This window comes from Motacilla alba, chromosome 1A, assembly GCF_015832195.1.
Source record: "Motacilla alba alba isolate MOTALB_02 chromosome 1A, Motacilla_alba_V1.0_pri, whole genome shotgun sequence".
Lineage (NCBI taxonomy): Eukaryota > Metazoa > Chordata > Aves > Passeriformes > Motacillidae > Motacilla > Motacilla alba.
Genome location: NC_052031.1, coordinates 57,835,835 through 57,855,754, shown reverse-complemented (window position 1 = coordinate 57,855,754; position 19,920 = coordinate 57,835,835). Strand labels below are relative to the sequence as shown.

The 19,920-nt window shown below is 43.3% G+C and overlaps 2 protein-coding genes across 4 annotated transcripts in view; one reads left to right on the top strand and one right to left on the bottom strand.

Annotated features, from left to right (window-relative positions):
* The window catches only part of TIGAR (TP53 induced glycolysis regulatory phosphatase), a 52,222-nt gene that overhangs the window by 28,310 nt on the left and 3,992 nt on the right, over positions 1-19,920 (top strand). Inside the window, exon 7 of one of the 2 annotated variants that reach the window (XR_005258939.1) lies at positions 8,551-8,715. Coding sequence is in view for 1 of the 2 variants with exons in the window: in XM_038153777.1 (XP_038009705.1) it covers positions 8,551-8,619 (69 nt within the window). In the remaining variant the exon portion in view is untranslated. Of the gene's footprint in view, positions 1-8,550; positions 8,791-19,920 lie in introns of those variants that run through there. The other variant, XM_038153777.1, reaches the window with a different exon arrangement.
* On the bottom strand, positions 1,155-12,796 carry FGF6 (fibroblast growth factor 6). 2 transcript variants are annotated; one of them, XR_005258942.1, is made up of 4 exons: positions 9,009-12,796; positions 8,028-8,131; positions 5,817-6,064; positions 1,155-4,312 (listed from the first exon to the last, which is right to left on the bottom strand). XR_005258942.1 is itself a non-coding variant. In XM_038153782.1 (3 exons), the coding sequence occupies exons 1-3, from the start codon at positions 9,346-9,348 to the stop codon at positions 5,888-5,890; spliced, it is 621 nt and encodes a 206-aa protein (XP_038009710.1). In that variant the 5' UTR covers positions 9,349-12,795; the 3' UTR covers positions 1,155-5,887. The 2 variants fall into 2 exon arrangements, 1 of the variants encoding a protein (XP_038009710.1); XM_038153782.1 differs by having other exon boundaries at positions 1,155-6,064; positions 9,009-12,795.

Genomic DNA, 19,920 nt, shown 5'->3' with positions numbered 1-19,920 from the left:
GAGAAGCTATTCCGGAGCTGTCAGCTACAGTTCATGAAAGCATACAATAAAATTGTGAGTTGTAAGCAATTAATTGTGAGGGGAAAAATCCTAATCAAGGCATTTTGGTCCACACCCTATGACAAAAAATAACCAACAATTATATGTGCTTATGAGGTCCAGGACTGAATTATATGTTCAAATCTCATGATCCAAGGACACAGCTCGTTCAGCTCATCTGGACTTATTGGCCCCTTGGATTTTGGCCAAACACTTTTCAGCAGTGTATGGCTTCCAAAACAAACATGCTTTTGGACTGAGCAGGATGCAGAGCTTGGCTGGAGAGAAAAAAGAAATCTCTGCTTGTGGCTGCATACTTGGCTGTTTGTATTTATAATTTTTTTCTCCAATGACAGTGATTTTCTTAGCCAGGATTGCTCACTGCAGTTCACTGCAATTCTGGTTTGCATTACATGTATTAAACCTAGAGATTCCCAGTGTTTTATCTTACCCTGAGTCTTCTCCTCAGTTGTCCAGCAGCTGGAAGAGATTCTTACTTCCTCCTTTAATCTTGAGTTCTTACAAGGAAACCAAATGTCCTCTTGGCTTTTCTGCAAGTCATTGTGATTCCTAACATGAAGCACAGGATCATTTTTTGAAGGAACAAAGTTACCTGTAGATAATTACCTGGGACCTAATTGTCTCCTTCATTGTTCAAATTGACACAGAGCAGGGTCGCTTCAGCAAATGCCAAAAGTAAAACAAACAAACAAACAAAAAACACCCCAAAAGACCAATGTGAAAGAGATGTGGGGCTGTTTATTTCCTTTTACTAGCATATCTTTAATTAGATGGCCAATACTTATCCCAGGTTGCTCAGAACCTCATCCAGCCTGGCCTTGGACACTCCCAGGGATCCAGGGGCAGCCACAGCTTCTGTGGGCAGCCTGTGCCTGGGCCTCACCACCCTCACAGGGAACAATTTCTTCCTCATATCCAATCTAAACCTCCTCTCTGTCACTTTGGAGCCATTCCCCCTTGTTCTGTCACTCCAGGCCCCTGTCAAGAGTCTCTCTCCATCTTTCCTGTGGGCTCCCCTCAGGCACTGGAAGGGCACAATGAGGTCACCCCAAAGCCTGCTCTTCTCCAGGCTGAGCAATCCCAATTTCCTCAGCCTTTCCTCCCAGCAGAGCTGCTCCATCCCTCTGATCCCCTTGATGCCTCTCCTCTGCACTCTCTCCAACAGCTCCCTGTCCTTCCTGTGCTGGCCCCCGGGCTGGAGGCAGCTCTGCAGGGGGGTCTCAGAGGAGCAGGGCAGAGGGGCAGAATCCCTCCTCACCTACTGCCCAAACTGGGGGCTCAGCCCAGCACAAGGTGGGGTGCTGGATCCCAACACTGTCACTGGTGCTGCCCCTTGCTCTGAACATGGTCTCGGCTGAAGCCACACAGCTCATGGACCTGAGCTTTGTGTGTCTGCAGCTGAGCTTATCCTGTACATGTGAATTATCAGAAAGCCTACTTTTTCCCTTTTTTTTTTTTTTCTTTTGGTTTCCCTTCATGGTACTGACTCCTTCAGATGATTTCTGCAGCCATTTGTGTTGGTAAGAGCTCCAGCAGGAGGGACACTTTTTTTTAATGCACAGGACTAATGTGTCTTGTGTCAAGACCCTAAAAAAGATGCCAAGCCTTCTTAGACTCTCAGCAAAGTGTGGGCTGCTCTGGGGACCCATTTGAGATATTTTTCTGTTTGATCCACTTTGAGTTGTTATCCAGAGTTTCAACAAGAGCTTAATGAATCATGAAGTTGTTGCAGGGGCTGTTGCAGGAGATGGGTAGATGGGATTCTTCCTGATACATCTTCGCCTAGCTTTGAAGTTGGTCCTGCACTCATCTAAGAGGTTGGATTCAAGCCTTCTAACATTGCTTTTCCTTCTGAATGTCTCCATAGAAACAGTGATATTATTAAGTTTCAAATTACCTGTGAGAAAACAGAAAATGATGTAAACTTAGCAAAATGTTTCCTATTCTTCATAGGGGTGTGAGGCTTATCCACCATCTCTTGTCCCCAAAATTCCTGGGAGATTTTTCATCCCCCAAGCTGAGAGCACAGAGTGGGAGGGGAGCATGGGAAGTGCCCATGCGTCCCAGGACACCTGGACACTTCCCAGGCAAGAAATCTGAATTATACAAAGGTCTAGAAAAATGTTGAAGTGTACCAATACATATTCTGGTTCTAGAGGTGAATAAAAACTAGGTTTTGAGGAGGAGTTAACACAGCATTTCTGAATCAAGGAAAAAAAACAAATGTTAAGAGGGATTTAGAGTCAAAACACGACCAAAAATGTATAAAATTTTATTTTATGAATACATTAAACTATTGTGCGCAGCACATAGATATAAAAATAGAAGCAATTTCACAAACAATTGATTGGACAGTTTTATGTTTCTTGCAAATTTACAGTTTCAATTGTGAGTCCATATTGAGTCAGAACATGAGGTATATTTTAGTGAAAAAAAGTTATCTGAGAACTTTGGCACCATTTTACTGTGCAAAATAAAATCTTGGAATTGAAATAGTGAGGTATACAAATATTACTCTGCTTTTCCACTGTGTGTGTGTCTGTGTCTCTGCATGTCTGGGAAAAAACATTTATTTAAGATCATGATTCAGTTCCAGCCAAATCTGCTTTCTAATCAGGTGAATTAAGTCTTAGAATGTTATGGGGTTTGCCTGAGGAAGGAGAAACTGTAAAAATAGTCATTAACTCCACAGGAGAATCCTATGTGCAAAATGTGAGCATGACAGGCTGCTGTGGAGCATTCACAGCAATGCTTTCAAAGCTCAGCTCATGGCATGACCCCTGTTAATGCACACTTGAGATATGTTTTGAAGTTCCTAATTTAGCCCTGATTTGGGAAATTCCTTTAGTTTCATGAGTTTCTTTATATAGTCACATACCCTTCTTTGATTTCCACTGTGATTTCCATGTTGATCTGGCAGGCATTGAGGTGTAATGAGGAAAAAAACAGTGATGTAAAGAGTAACTCAGCAAAGTGACTGATGGGGTTCTCCAAATGCCCACCAAAACTGCATCCAAAAGGGTCTGCAGTTCCTAAGAATAGTCTCAGCCCAGAAAGCTGTGACTGAACAGATTTATAGAATCACAGAATGACTGAGGCTGGAAAACACCTCCAAGATCATCAAGTCCAACCTTTGACAAATCCCCACCTTGTCAACCAGACCAGAGCCACATCCAGTAATTTCCTGAACACTTCCAGGGATGGTGACTCCACCACCTCTCTGGGCAGCCTGTTCCAATGTCTGACCACCCCTTCAGTGAAGAAATTCTTCCTGATGTCCGACCTGAACCTCCCCTGGCACAGCTGAGGCCATTTCCCTCTTGTCCTGACTTCTTGTGACCTGGTCTACAGGTTATCCTCGCTTGACCAGTGTGTGCAAAATGGAGCCAGTGAGTCTGATTCCCACCTTTTGTGCCAGCTGTCCCAACGCTTACCAGTCCTGGCAACAATCACTTTCTCTAGGCTGCCCTGGTTTAAGAGGGAACAGACTTTATCGTGTCATAAGAATGCTGGATTAAGCTGTGATCAGAAACAAATTTGTGTTGTTGCATTTGAACTCTGTTTTCTTCTACATCCCTGGACTCTTCCATACTTCTTCAAACTTCATTTCAAAGACAATCAGGAATATAACACTAGGATACAGGTTGCCAGCTAATGTATTTCAGCACTGCTCTCTGTACCTCTAGGGACTCTAGGCCACTGTGCTGCCTGATACCCTCCAAACTTTTCTTTGACCCACTCTCTCCCCACTCAAAACATCCTGATTTTTCACTTCAAATGCACATTTTTCCAAAGCAAACTGCTGCACACGTCGTGGGTGAACAAAGTGTGTCATCTTGGCATCTGTCTGAAATACTGCAAGACTAGAAAATGAAGAGCAATTCCTTTCAACTCCTTTCCTTCCAAAGCATCCTCTAAAGTATCCCATTCCTGTACTGTAAGCAGCATTCCACTCTTTTTTTTCTCTTCATTTACACTGTGATCATCACTTACATTTGAACCAGATAAATCCAAGTATAAGTCACACCAGAGATGCTGCTAAACTGTATCTTGATCACAAAACAATTGCCTTGACAGTTTCTCAGGAATGGTGGCGGTGGGTACATCCTTGTGGGTATGTCCTTTGGGCCAAATCTTCTGCAGCTATAAACTGATAGTTTTCCTGGGCTGATTTACTCCAGCTGAGGATCTGGCCCTGACAGTGTCTCTCATGCATGTCAGAAGGCTCAAATTCATCACGAATAGGCAGCCCCTGCAAATAGAATGGCATGTCAAGGCTGGACATAGCCCCATTTTTGCTGGACGTAGGAGATAATCTTGCACTCAGATATTCACTTCTGCAGCAGCATGGTCCATCTATGCTGAAAATGCTCATGCTCTGACATTACATTGAATCTAGTTTCAAATTTAGGAGCACGCCACCAATGCAGGAATCCCAAGGCCTCTGGTAACTGACATTTATAGTGACTATTGACTTAGGGCCTCTTAAAATACTCTTTCAAAGGCACAGAGAATGCAGCTTCATTGGTGATCTGGAAAAGAGTTGTCAAAATAGCAAGGCAAGGTTATGTGTCATTTGTACTGCTTCAAGGAGAGCTTTGAAGAGTGTTTCATACAGCTTGCTGTGTTGTCTTTGAAACCGATGCTTTGCAAGTGACAGAAATTGGAATTATGGCACGAATTCCTCTGTCCCAGCATGGGAAGGTATGCTTGTGTAGCCTCCTTTCTCTGTCCTTCATACCTCAGGGAGGTATGATAGAGAAGAACCAAATATACATAAGACAGTGAAAATTCAACAGAGTTTTCTAAAATACCCCTTCGCTGGAAGATTCCATGAATTTCTTATCTTTTATAAAATGCATCCCACACACCAGTTCTCATTCTTAGAGATCAACAACATTCAGGCTAAATGAGATACAGTGCCTTTAAATGTTTCTTTTCTTTTGTATAAAGGCACCTAGGCATCAGGAGACTGGCATGACTGATTCATTAAAAGTATGTAGTTACATAGATGCACACTCATCCATCTCATGTCTTTATAAATACAAATGTTAATATTAAAGATGTACACATCTATATTGGAGGTAAGTCTAAACTAAACTCACAAAATGCCATTCAGAATCCTCAGCTCCAAATCAGTTTTGCATTTGGGACCCATCTATGATTTATCCTGTGGCCCTTCCCATGGGAAATTGATTGTAGGTCTTCATTTTGCCAACCAGTCCATGTGAGGAGACCCTGGAGAATCCCTTCAAAGGCAGAAGGAACCAACAGTTTACTTGTGTAGAAACACTTGCGGAATTGGCACCTTAGTGATCAAAACAGGTTGAGGACTTAACAGGACAGGACACAGTCTGTAGAGGGGGGTGCAGGCAGATATTCAGATGGAGTGAACTGCCTGAAGCTCTGGTGAAGCAAAATCATCTGGTGATTTGGCCCATGATATGTAAACAGTTCACTAAAAGAGGTTATTATCTGAGGTAAATAATATTTAGTAAATCACCTATGATTGATTAGATGGTTGCCCACAGCCATTCCATGTCTTCCAAAAACTTTTTGCACTCCAGCTTGCATTTTTCTCTGTACAGCACCAAAGGAGGCACACAGCCATGTAAAATTTGTACAGAGTAGAAGAGAAGCAGCATTGTATTACATATGCTATGTGATGAATCTAGTACAAATATTTTTATCCAAATATACACATACCTATAGAGATATCTTTTTTTTTTTTCCAATGGCCAGTATAAATACTTTACCTGGGAGGTTATTCCCCGTGTGCAAAATGAAACAGTTTGTCATGGGATTTAATCTTCTATCTTGCTGGTGCTCATATTCTTGGTAAGAAGTGGGTCACCGTCATGGCAGGAGACACCTTGTTCCCTCTCTTCACCCTGCCGTGTTTGCTCAGGGCTATGTAAGCGCCACGGTGAGCATTGGATTCATATGCGTTGTAGTTATTGGGCAGCAAGGTTTCCTTGAACTTGCACTCATCTTGGAAAACAGCCTAAGGAACAGCAAGGGGAGAGGGTAGGGATACAAATCAGGTACAATCAATTTTCCACCAAGGCCCAGGTCATTTTTCTTCCTCGCGTTTGTACACCAGGGCTCGTTGCAGTGTGCGACAGGTGGTGCCGCGGCCACTGCAGCCAACAATAAATCTCCCTCCTCAGTGCTAATTTGGTGTCAGATGAACTCAGATGCCACCTGTCCAGATAATGGACTGTGTATTTCCTGTGACAGATTGAATTAATTCATTATAAATCATGGATTTCTTAGTTTTATTTGCAAGTAATAATTTCTGTCAGCATCGCACCCTCTTACCCAACCAACACCTTTATTTAAGACCTCCCCTCTGCTAGAAGTTCCATCATTTATAAAAAAGATTATATGCTGGCTGTTGAACCCTGCAGAGCTTTTCCAAACACCAGTGTCCAGGGACAACTGCTTGCTTTAATAAGGGATTTGATTAGCAATAAATAATTTCTTTCTTAAATCATTAGTAATATTTAACTATGCAGCCAGTTCTAATCTGGGAAAATAGTTTTAATATCCTCCATGTCAAAACATGAAAATCTAAGGAGGAGGAGTTATCTGGGAGAGGAGGTGCAAGGACGAGCAGGACAGAAATGCAGAGGAAATTAAAAGAGAAAGCAGAATGATTCTCTGACTTCAAATATCTGGCACATGAGATGCCACCAATGCAGTACTATTTGGGCACCTGTGTGATAACACCATCCAAAGCCTGTAAGAGTTTGACTTAGGGCATTGCGATGTGCAGGGAAAATGCACATCTCTTAGAGTTTTTGAAAGAGTCTTTGAAAAGAAACAAAACTGTATTGAAAGTGGGGGAAAAAATCAAAGGGATTTCTGAAGCCAGACCCTGTGCTTCTTTAGAAAGACCCAGCTAAGAAAAGCAGTTGGACTTGTGGCACTTTTTACGTGCTTGTGATCACTTGTGGTTGAAGGAATATTCCTGAAGTGGGACCTTAAATTGTCCTACTGTCATTATGAGTGTGAGAAGGAATCAGGTTAGTAATGGCCACAGGTCCCTCAAAACATTTGGCATAATTTTAAACTACTGCAATGCTTTGTTGAAATCACAGCTGTTCCAAAGGAAAGGACTCTGCTGTTCCTTGACAAAAGAGATTGATACAACCAGTGCCATTCATTACTTTGAGATGGGCTGATTTTGCCTATTGCCCAGGGCCAGCCTCTTTCAAATGCACCTCCTAACAAGCACTTTTTCTGCTGGATATTGACACTGAAGGTGTGTTGCTCGTATCTCAGAGGTTAAACTGCATTTAGATAGCAAATCATCTAGATGAGGATGATGGTGTTTCAGTATGATTTACATACCATTGTTAATAGCTGTTATTATTTTCTCACCCTTTGCAACTGATCTCACAAAACTGATATTTAAAATAACCCCAGACACATATGTTGACCTTTTAGGGTAGACTTCCTATTTATTCTTGATGGTGTGGTTGTTTTTGGTAGGAAGCAGCATGTGGTCATTACTTTACTAAGGATAGCTGTTGGAAATAGCTATAACTGTGCCTCTCCTACACACAATGCAATGCAGGATGGAATCAATGGGGCTCAGCTTTGCTACAATGTGTTTGCAGCCCTGTGACCTTAGAAGAAGCCATCTAATTAATCTGTACTATTTGCAGAATATGTTCATTTTCCTAAGGTGTCCCCTGTACAGTCTTACAGGAAAGCTTTAAAATCCCAGCCCTGTAACAGCCATGCTGCTTGTTGCATTAAATAGCACTGATGACAGCAGGCTGGGCAGGCTCCCTGTAATAGGAGGGCTATTTTCTCTGCTTGTAATCAGAGATTTCCATAAGGAAAAGACTGAAACAAACAAAACCAAAACAAACTAAACCCAAACAAACAAAGCAAAACACTAAACCAAACCAAATAACTTCAAAACCTTTTTGTTTAAACCGTGAAAAACTACTTACCGTCCCATACAACCTGCCTTTGCTGTTCATGGCAATGAAGAGGGCACTTTTCATACCAAGCAGACTTACAACACCTCTTTCTACAGTGGATATTTCAAAGAGACCTGAAAAATGTGACGTTTAATAAGAGTGTTGTCACAGAATCTAGAGCTAATGGAAGGCATTTCAGATATCTTTTTTTTTTAAACCCTAACAAACTTGTAATATATTCTTTATAAGAATTCACTACCTAATGCAGCAAAATAAATATACACAGAGAAGATCTTGGGTTTTTATAAATGTAGTCATATTCTGCATAAGCCTTTTGCTCTATCGAACTCTTTTGATTTGTCAAACTCTGGACCTTTTCAATAATAAAATCATTTAAATGTAATACGCTATACTTACAGAAGAATTTTAGTGAGCCTAAAAGAAGTGTGGCTTGCATTTTGAAGTCCCACATGACATTGCTGCAAAAGATTTTAGCAACTGCCCTCTACAGGAAATTCAAATCCACATGACTAATGCTTTCCTTAATTCTTAGGGTAACAGAACAGCACCCACAAGAATGAACAAACCAGGACCAGCAAATCCCTTCCATGGGACACACTGAGTGTCCCAAAAATACTGGTCAGCGGGGATACAAGAATCATGCTTTGGCACTCTGGACTCAGCAAAAACCTCCTGGATTCAAAAGGCAAATGAGAAGGTGAGGAGCAAGAAAATGCAGCAGAGATTCAGTTTTCGACCTGGTTTGTCTTTTCTCATCTGTGCAGCAAAACAGGTAAAAATAAATTCTATCTAAATTCATCTAAGCATTTTGTGCCACGTTTCAGCCCGAAGGATTCTCATGTTTATTGATCCCAGAGACTTTAAAAGGCAACAGATGTAGCACAGGTTAATAATACCAAGTCACAACATTTGCACTCTGTGAAGGGTAATTACTAGAGTTCACAGCAATTAAGTGACATCTATTCTATTTCATTTCTGGATGCAACTCACTGTATTGGTTTTCATTGTGAACTCCGCTTATCCTTCCGTCTGGGAGGATTTGAAGGTGAAACCCGATGCCCACGTTGCAGTAAAGCCTCCGCTGCCTCTTGATTCCTAGCAAATAGTCACTCTCCCAGTTCACATCTGCCTTCTCCCCTGACATCCCAGCCATGGACCTGGACAGCAGAGATTGCCATCCTCTTTCCAGCAATGTGCCATTAGTTCTGCTTACAACTGGGTGTGTGGCAGCAATCCCGGCTAGCAAACCCAGGAGAAGGAACGCAGGCAACGTCCGGTGAGCGCTGGCGTCGCAGGACATAGTGATGAGAAGTCTTTGTGCCGTGGCCATCCGGTTCACCTCCTGGGCACGTGGTCAGAATTAATGGCCCTAAAAATACCGCCCTTCTTGTTTTTCTCCCTTCAGCATGGTGGCAGAGGCTTATTTTTGGAAAGCAAATAGAGCTTGCTGACCTGAAACTAAAGCCCGATAGCAGTTGAGTTGGGAGCAGAGACAGGCCAGCAGGACTCCAACTGGTGGGGACCATGGTTTGTAGCTCCTGCTTCCTGCTGGGCAGCCTCCGTTATATTTGATTGAGCCATCTTTATAGTGCAGGGGCTGTCCCTGCCCACATCATCACTCTGACATCAACAGCCTGCCCAAGGTGAGGCTGCCAGGGCTGTAACACAAACCTGTGTCCTCCCTGCCTGCTGAGGCTGGAGTGCTATCAGCCAAGACTGGGGGCAGGATTTCATTGGCTGTGGGAAGCAAAGGAGTCAAATTGGTCAGGGAATCAGAGGCCTCACAGGCAGCTTCCTTATTTAGAGAAGAAGGTGTAAAAACAGTTCTGGACCTCATCAGTGAGCAATGAGAGGTTTGCAGCCACTTCCTTGGTGGCACGATCGCCGGGTGCTTGTCGGGGCACCTCGATACTTGGGGACAATTGGCTTCAGGTGGCCACAGCTCTTTTTGTGCACACCCTGCAAAGCCAAGGCACCTCTTACTGAGTGACCCACATGCTAACCTCTGTCTGTACCTCTGCAGAGAATGCTCCTGCCTGGCAAAAGGAGAGGTAAGCCATGCAGCAGGGACAGAAGCCCCAGCTCCTGCAGGTTTTATCCCAGTGGGAATACTGCTGACCAAGGCACACAGGCTGGAGCATTGATCTTGCAGTGACACGTAGATGGGAACATTAGGTCTTCCTGTTTTTCACTGAGGCGACTTCCAGATGATCACATTTACCTGCGGAGGGTGTGTGCCTCCTGCAGGGGGGCAATAGTATTTGTAGGAGCAAGATAAGAACTTAGGTGATGTGTTAAAGATGAGGAAAAAGTGAGATGGCCACAGCTTCCCAGTGTTTCACTGTCTCCTTTCCTCAAGCCCAAATACTCACTATTTTTATACTATTTTTATAACTTATGACCATCTTAATTTGCCTCCCCTTCTGTTTGCTCAGACTGCCCTAATTGTTTCCCCTCATTTTTCAATGAAGCTGTTTCAGTTCCTTTGGAGTTGGACAGATTAGACTTTTATCTCAATTAGTTTCACAGAACTTATCAAGATATAAGGCAGAGGAAAACAGCTAAGTTTATACAAATACTTTTGTCAGTATGTCTGTCAGCTTCTCATAGCACAGGCCTTGCATCTTCTGTGTCATTTGAGAAGTTCTGCTAATGAGGAGAGTACCTGGAAGCATGATTTAACTGAGCACACCCAGTGTGACAGAGTTTCACATTAAGCAGCAGAGGTGCAATACGAGGCCTGGGACACTGCAGACTCCCCAGCAGGAGCCCCGTGAGGTGAAGGGGAGCCCCTGGCAGCCTTGAGGCAGGTGATCAGTCGGAGTCAGTGATGTATGTGAATATTGATTGCTCTCAGGAGACAGGCTCAGCTACAAAATAATTGGGAACGACAAAGCTAGGCCCTGGCTTGTGCCGGGTGACATTTCAAGGTCTCTGTGCCTTTGCTGAAGCTGAACTTGACTATCACAGAATCACAGATTAACCTGAGCTAGAATAGGATCATGCAAGTCCAATGCCTGGCTCTGCACAGGACACCCCAGCAATCCCACCCTGTGCCTGAGAGCCTTGTCCAAACACTCCCTGAACTCTGGCAGGCTTGGGGTGGTGGCCAAAGGAAGGGTATATTTTGCTGACAAAGAAAATCTTCAGATCCTTTTCTCTCCTGCTTTCTACTTTATCTGATGATTTTTTCATCCATATAAAGCACATGTATCATTTTTAGGAAGGGATAATACTGGTATTTTACACCCTCTTATCACAGCTGCAGTCTTCATGAGAGGCCAGCATCACTGGGAAACAAAGCCCAGGGTCCCTGTTACAAGCATGGAGCACTGATTTCCCAGTTTTTCTTATGCTGCAGTCTGAAACCTGCCCATTCCCAATGCATGTGACTCCTGGCAACACTGCCTGGTCTCAGAGCCATCACTGTCTGTAAAAACATGCATTGTAATATTTTCTTTCCTGTTTATTTTTTTCCCTAGAGAACTTTTCAAGTGTAGCGGGTGCAGAGCTGGATTTCCATCCTCAGCTTTAATCACCTTTGCATCTTTATGTCTCATTCATTAGGTTTGACAGAGCAAAGACAAACCATGGGCTAATTGAGCTCCTCTAACTTTTGCTGGCACATCTGCCACTGTGGATTCCCCACAAGGTGTCCTGATGGCCCAAGTTAAAGGAACACTTTGTAGGATGCACCATGTCTCAATCCCAGTACCCTTGATCCTAGAAGTAAAACCAAATGGTCAGACACAAAACAAACAAAGGTAATTTCTGACAAGTCTATGGGATGCATTGATTTGTCTTTTAGTCAGTCCAGCTAGAAAATGACTGCTGAGGGCTGTGGTGACCCAGGAGACAGCCTTGCTCCAGCAGTTTCCGGCTGAGAAAGTCCCTCTGACAGCATTCTGTATTGAAAGGGTGCACAGATTACTTGCTTGCAAAAAATCAGGACTTTTCTTGCCTGATCTGTAAACCAAACCAAATAGCTAAAATTTGTAATTTCACTGGGACACCTGGTCCTCTTAAGACCAGGAGTCCTGGTGTCTGGCCTCAAACCAAATGTGTGCAGCTGGGAGATGAAGTGCATTCTGCAGTCTTGTACTGCTCAGCAGTTCTGCATCAGAGTTGAAATGAATCTTGAACCATTCTCCAGTTGGATCTGTGGCCAGCAGGTTGCTGAGTTTCTGTGTATTACCATTTGAACTGCCATGTAAATTCTTGAGCTTCTGATTCAATTAGGCAAGACTTGTTTGCTCTAAAAGATGTCTCATTCTGCTTAAACTTGTCCTCTTGGCCCATAAAGTGACTGTTTCCAGAAAACACTCTGTAACCTTCTGATTTTCAGGTAGCATGTTGTCCTGGCTTCATGTGCCCAGTGAAATTCGGAAGGGAGACACCAATAGGATTTACAGTAAAATAAACCCTGTGAACTCCAAAATAGTAAAAATTTACTTCAGCAACCAAACTCTGCTTACTCAAACTCTTAAGACCTGTAGTGACAGTGCTCACAGCCTAACTAAAGCAACAAGGTTTCATTGTCAGTCATTCAGCACAATATTAAAATAACCCCTCTTTGGAGCACAGCAGTTCAGATCCACTTTCAGATAGTCTAAGAAAAGTCCTGCAGCTGAGCAGTAACATGATACGGATGCAGAGCACATCTTTCAAAAAATGTGTGATGACTTAGGGTCCTAGGTTCCATTTTCAAATCTGTTAAAACTCTCTCCCTATTTTAAGTCCTGGAAAGAGCAATCCCTCATTCAAACACAGAAGGATGGACTAAAATTGTTCACCTTGCCTGTGAAGACCCAAGCTAATGGTGGACAGTGGAGAAGGGAGATTTCCAGGTGATAAATCTGCCTGTTGTTGCAGGGCAGGTGTTGCAGACTCTGGACAAGTTGCATAAAAATCTGTAAGCAAAAAATAACAGAGCAAGGGTTGCAGAGCTGTATTGACACCCAAGGACTCCACCAAACTGTAGAACTGGTAACACTGACAAGGGTGTTGTTCCCTTGATGCCAACAACATCAGGGAACACTGATGTTGTTGCCATCAAGGCTAATTTGCATAGGGCCACAGAATAGATGATCAATTAGCAGAAGATCTGAGCTCTGGTAGCAGGAGAATGACAGAAAGGGTTGTAGCACACTGTATTTGTTATTTCTCTTTCCACTACCCAACAGAGAGGCAGATTTGTTGTCACAGTGATCCACAAAGTGAATAAACAGGACAACAGACAGCAACCTTGCCTAAGAGTCTTGGCACATGATGAGCTCTTGGAGGCTGAAGCAAGCAAACTTCTGACCCAAAACTATCCCCTCATTGCAGCTGCTGACTCCTAATGCATGTACAAGACCTGCTCAAATATGGTCTGTCATCATCAGTCATGAGGAAGCCAAGATATTAACAGGGACCCTCCATTTTGTCACACACACACAGGTCCTGGTTAGACCACTCAGACACGCCTGGGCAGGAGAGTATGTAAATTTAACAACTTAGAGTCATCTCAAATAATTATCTTCCCATTTCTCTACAGGGAAATCTCTTTACTGAAATTTCACATGCCAATTTCTTACAGGCAATCCCAAAACATGAAACAGCTTCCTGCTATTTTGTTCTTGGAGGGAAGTGGGAAAAAGAATCTACTCCCACAAGAAACTCTGGAGGATTTAGGACTAGATGGATGCTAGCTTGCTTGGAAAAAGATCTTGGTTTACTGCTTATTCATGCTGAACTCATTCTCTGCAGAGGGTATGTCAAATACAGAGACAGTCAAATATGCCCATCTTTGTTCTCCTGAGCTGGCCAGGTCTCCCTGTCCATGTCCCACATGACAGGGAGACCTGGGAATGGGAATGACGGTGAGAAAAAAGAGCAGTGACTCCGCGGCGGACCTGTGGCTTCCCACCTGGTACTGTGCCCACCAGCCCACACTGCTTCTCTCATCACCTCCTCAGCTGTTCCCACTCCACAAGGACAGGCAGTCCAAGGGTAAAAGGCCGAGCTGAAGAAAACAGAAGTGACAGACACCACCCCCAAAGGGATCTGCCTGGAGTTATTTATTAGAAGAAATGAATGACAAGGGACATGTTTAATTTGGTTTGTTTTTTTCATGCACAATTTGCTCATTACAGCAAGGAACAGGGACACTGCAGGAACAGGGATGCTAAGTGCCACATTTAAGTAACATTTTGAGTAGGAAAGCAAAAAAAGCCCCTTGGTTTTTATTGTTGTTGGTGATGAGATTCCATCCAGTGGCCCAGCTGACCTCTATGTGATTCCTGACCATAGAACTACTCAAATTAAATGATGTAATGACCATAGAAAGTTAAAGGCAATTTCTGTCATTTGCCAGGTTATTGTGTCTTCCTTGTGTTGTGCACCATTAGCTCAGTTGAGGACTTTCTGTTGCATGCCAATTCTTCATCCATTGATCTGGATCCTCTGTAATATTTCAAAGGAGAATTCTGAAACCTTTTGTGTAGTTATCTGAACTTTTTCCTGGGTTTTTCAAGTGTTTGGGTTTTTTTTTTCAGGTGACAGGCAACAGCTGAAGGTCTAAAGCTTGTACTTCATCATTCAATCAGTTGTGATTCATTGTTTAATTTCCATAGAAAGGATCCTGATTTTGACATCTCTTCCTTTCCTCTTCTGCCATCCTCTTCCCATTCCCACTGCACTCTGCTCATTTCCATGAGACCTGGACAGTTCCTGCAGAGAGCTGTTAGGGTTGCACCCTGTTGGCATCTTCTGTGCTTGAAGAAGGGATGCATTTATGGCATAATGTTCTGAATTCTCCACAGAAGGATGACAGAATTACATCCCTGATGATAGCCAGAACCTTATTCATAAGGCATCTTTCCAAGGCAAACAGAAGCTTTTTTCCCTTGAGTCAAAAATGCTCCAAACAGCTTAGCAGTCTCTTGATTCTTCAGAAGCTGCTGAGAACACCTTCAACCTCTCCTTTGAACATCTTCAACATGCTCCCTGTGCATCCTTAGGGCTGTCTACTGGGCTTCCTCCAATCTGTTGACTTCTCTCCTGCGCTAGGATGTCCTAAACTGACCATAGCACACCAGATGTGCCAGTGATGGGAAATAACCCCTTCCCTCACCCCTTGACCTCCTGGCCACCTTTGGGCTAATACAGCCCGGTCTGTGGCTGTCCTGCCTCACCACAACTATGAATTTGGGTTCAGCTCTCTGCACCATGATCCCCAGCCTCTTCTCAAAGCAAAGCTGCTCCCCAGTCAATCAGTGCCCAGCCTGGACTATTGCCAGGAATAATGTATTCCCAGGGTCAAGGCTCTGCATTTCTTAATGCCAGGCTGCACTAGAATCCTGTCAATCCATTGTTCCAGCTTTTCAGGGGCCAGCTGGATGCCAGCCCTACCCTCATTATATATTCTTTTCCTACAATTTATTGTTGCCAACTGCAGACTTGCAGGTTAGGGAAAATAAACTAATCTGGGAGTAGTGATGGATTCTTCCTCAAATGCCTGCCACATTCATGCAGGATGTTTTTTCCACTCTCCAAATTATTGTTCATTGTGATTTGGTTCTATGTGGTCATCGCACATAGTAAAATACAATAGTAAAATACAATATTAAAAAAATTTATTTAGTTTCTGCCAGCAAAGACCTCATTCTTTAGCCTCATCTTTTTACATTCATGCATTTTTGTGTGTGATTTTAGATGTTTTCCTCATAATCCATGACTATACAATACACTTAAATGGACTTGAATCCCCAAGGCACAGCCTAAAGACAATGTGAGGTGAGTAAATGCAGTTCTAATCTGGTTGATTACAATGGTCATTCAATATTATTTTTAGAGACTGCAAGTCCTGTTTTCAGAAGGGAGCCCATGTCTCTGTGTCAAAATAGCCTCTGCTTTCAGTGCATTGAGGAGACCTCAATATTGGTGCCATTTTTTCCCACTGGAGTCTGAAATCTGTGGAAGAGATGGCTGTGAGTAACTAGTGCCCTCTCTACAAAAATCATGCAGGTTTGTGAGTTTCTCTGGTTCAAGGCTGTCTCCTTCTTTGCCTTGAAATGATAATTTCCAGTAGTCACTCTAAACAGTAGCAAATCTGAGTCTAAAGGAAACTTTTTGTGTTTAAGGCTGCAGCCACCTTGTCATTTCTTCATCAGGAACCACAGTGTAAGGTATTTGTTGTGATGGTTTTTAACACATGGAAGACCAAGATCAGATTCCTAAAATATTCCGAAAACCAGTTATAGCTTTAACAGTGACCATGGTTAAATATAAAGCCTAAGTAATTTGTTCTATTAAAAAGCCCAAGTCTTATTTTTATCAAGTGATGTTATGAGGGCATGTTCTATCTAAATCAGCCAAAAGCTCTTGCAGCTACAAGAGCTTTACTTCTGCAATTTTTAACAGCCCAGTTAAGTTGGTGCAGCTCCTTGCGCATGTTGTTAGTACAGAATTCCTCTTCTGACACTGACCATATCAGGTAGAGTCCAGAAAATTAAATATTTGAGGAAGACAGGCAAAGAAAATGCAAGAGCTGAATGACCATGTTGAGTTTATTTTTCCCCTGCAAAGATGAGTCTCATTTGGACAGGGTGAGGTTGTGATGGGTGCACAGGACTAGGAAATAAACCCATACATTTCATGCATTCATCTAACTCTTCTCCTGACATCCCTCTCCATGCTGTCCTGCACTTCTTCCTGTGCACAGGCTCAGTTTAGGATTACGCTGTTGCTGCTGCTGTGCAGTTATTCCAAGCATCCTTCCAGCCAAACGCATATTCCACGCAGGATTAGCGAATGGTTTGTCTGATGCCCACTGGACAGGCGGGTGTGGAGCAAGGTCAAGGCAAGCATGCAGCAGAGCTCTGAAATTTCCTTTTTGATCAAGCAAGGAGTGAGCATATGCTGGCAGATGGAATGTGTGCTCAGCTTACTTTAGTGGAGTTTCAGCATTGACCTTTTGCTGCATTCCTCCAGCAGCAGTAAAATGGTTCTGCTTAAGTAAACTGACATAGACCACATAGACCACGTGCAAACCCAGCTGTCTTCTCCAGCCCACCATTTCTCCTACTGTTACAAGAAGCCTGGATGCATGGGAATGTTGTAATTTAATGTGTAATAACCTCTCATGGAAATAATGTTGTGAAAATTAATGGTGCTCATGACACAATAATCTCCACCTTGAGGAGCCAGTTTAAGCACTGGCCACAGAAGTGCACGTTAATAGGTCCTGGGTTGCTGTACTTTATTTTAAAGTCTTCCTGACACAAACAGGAAGTTAAAGGCTCTTATACCACTCCAGCTTGGCCCATCCTTCCCCCTCTTTGACTGCTTTATGTTTTCCATCCTTTGTTTCTCTAAGTGTCTGGCAGGTCTGGCTCTGTATGACTCCACAATAAAAATGAAGATGGATTAGGCAGAAGTAGGTGATCCAGCAGGCCAGTTATTAGTAGGCACGTTTTTCTAAAGAGCTACTCATGACAGCATGATCAGTAAAAAGAAGAAAATACAAAAAAACCCCCCATGGCTGCAGCACATATTGTACAGAGCCTGCCCTTCCAAATTCTTGATGCCTTTTTCATGGAATCATAAAATCATTTGGGCCAGAAGTGACCTTTAAAGGCCACATGGCCCCACCCCCCTGCAATGAGCAGGGAGTACTTCAACAGATCAGGTTGCTCAGAGCCCTGCTCAGCCTGACCTTGACTGTTTCCAGAGATGAGGCATCCTCCACCTCTCTGGGCAACCTGTGCCTCTCTGGGCAACCTCTGATCACCTTGGTGTCCCTCCTCTGCACTGCCTCCAGCAGCTCCATGTCCTTCCTGTGCTGGGCCCCCAGAGCTGGGCCACTACCGAGCTTGTCCAGGTTCCTCTGGATGGCACCCTCTCCTTCAGGTGTGTTATTGCACCCTCAGCTTGGTGTCATCTGCAAACTTGCTGAGTGTACAATCAATCCCAATGTCATAGATGAAGACATCAAAAATTACTTGATCCCATTACAGACCCCTGGGCAACACCACTCTCAGCCATCAGGAGGTGCTGACTCACATGCTGGGTCTCACACCCAGGCAAAGGGGCTGACGGTCCTCATCCATAAATACCTACATGCTGTAAAATAATCATGGGGAAAAGAAAAACTAGAAAATGTTGTTGTCCTCTTGCAGCAAAAGATTTCCCACTGTAAGCAAAAGTAAGATATAAATGTGGTTTTTGCCATTTTGCATGTATCAAACATGTTTTTGCATGTATCAAACATGTTTTGCAAACATCAGTTTGCATGACTAGCTCATAATTGATGGACTGCTTGAAAGAAAGAACCACTTCCAATGGGCAGGGAGAAGTGCCCAAAATGGCTAAAAACACATCCCAGATAACAACTGGTGGTCAGGCAGCGGTTTCCAAACAACTACTCAACAGAAGCACTCATATCCTCTTGTGTAGCTGGTCAAGCTTGGAGCCAAGCTCCTGCCAATGACCTGCTGCAATTTCCATCTTTGATTGGTGAGCAGGGAGAGAGATTCATTTCTCAAAAAGGGAGGCTTGGCTGGCCTGTGCTGGTAGGATTTCCGCTGTGGGAATAGGCACGGAGCACTCTGATAACTTGGGTGCTGCACACATGAGGAGGGCGGAAGGAAGCAGCCCCTGTTTGTGGGGTCAGGCTATTTCTGCTGGGATTTAAAACTCCTCTTTGGAACAGGGTTGAAACAGTCACTATAAATGACTTTCATGAAAGAGTACAGAGCATTTTGGAGGATTATAATTTATGCCAGGCAGGAGCTGTTATGGTTCAGTTTAAGGAGCTTAAAATAAGACTTTTGGGAGGCAACCAAACCAGCTTCAACTCTGGTAACTCCCCAGTTCAAGATACTCCTAAATTGATATGTACGGGGTCTGTTCCTGCCTGGGGGCCAAGGGCCTTGAACTCCTGTTGAAACCACTGGATCTCAAAGATGCTCTGATGATATTTGGCACTGTTAAGAGTGAGCCAATGCCCATTAGGACAGAGCTGATAGTGCCTTGGAGCATATGATTCTCTTTACCCTTCATCTAAACCTGAATTAATTTAACTTAAGGATTTCTCCCCCCAGGGCTTTGTCTTTCATGGAAGGTACCTCTTGTAGGAATGTAGAGTTTTTCTCCATGGGATCCTCCTTTCTGCAGATTTAAAATCAATCACCTTATTAAGCCAAATGGAGATCAAGCACATCTGTCTGGACCATGATCGTCATCCAAGTTCTTCCTAAAGATAGAACAGAGGGAGGGAGAAATCAATCCATTTCTGCTGACCAGACAGAAAGGCAGATATGAAGTCCTGTCTTGCCATATCCCAGGCAACTTAAGCGTACTTTATACCACAAAGGGATAGCTGTATCCTCCAGTTTTCTTGGAAATGACACAGTGGCTATCACTCCATTCTCAGAGAAATATGTGTACACTATGAGATTGATTTCTAAGTCTCCAGACATATTGCTTCTCTAAAACTTCCCTATTTTCCTTTATTAATTTTATCCCTATTAGTTAAGTTGACACTCTTACTGGAACATGCAGTCCAAACCCGCCTCCTCTTTAGTCTTTGCATCCTTTAAATATTTACAGATGGTTTTCATATTCCCCTTCAGTTGCCATTTAGCCAGTGTTGCTCTGTGTGTATCTCTTCAAACTTAGCACCCTTGGAAGGGCACACAAGGCTAAATTCTGCTCTCAGTTACATCTCTGTAATTTTGGACTAACTCAGCAAACTTGATAGACACTGAATTGATATGAGCAACTCACAGAGCAGAAGGTGAATGCCAAAATATAAAACAGGATGTCAATCAAAACTAACATCACATCCTGTGGACCACAGACTGCACAAGGTTGCTGCCTTTTCTATTATGGTATTTTTTGCTGCATTCTCAGTGACTAG

Bases quoted from the DNA above. Each gene is read 5' to 3' on its own strand.
- FGF6 (XM_038153782.1), bottom strand. From the start codon at position 9,348: ATGGCCACGGCACAAAGACTTCTCATCACTATGTCCTGCGACGCCAGC. The intron at 8,132-9,008 runs GTGAGTTGCATC...CACATTTTTCAG, and splicing joins TCACAATGAAAACCAATACA to GTCTCTTTGAAATATCCACT. The intron at 6,065-8,027 runs GTAAGTAGTTTT...GCTGTTCCTTAG, and splicing joins AAGGCAGGTTGTATGGGACG to GCTGTTTTCCAAGATGAGTG.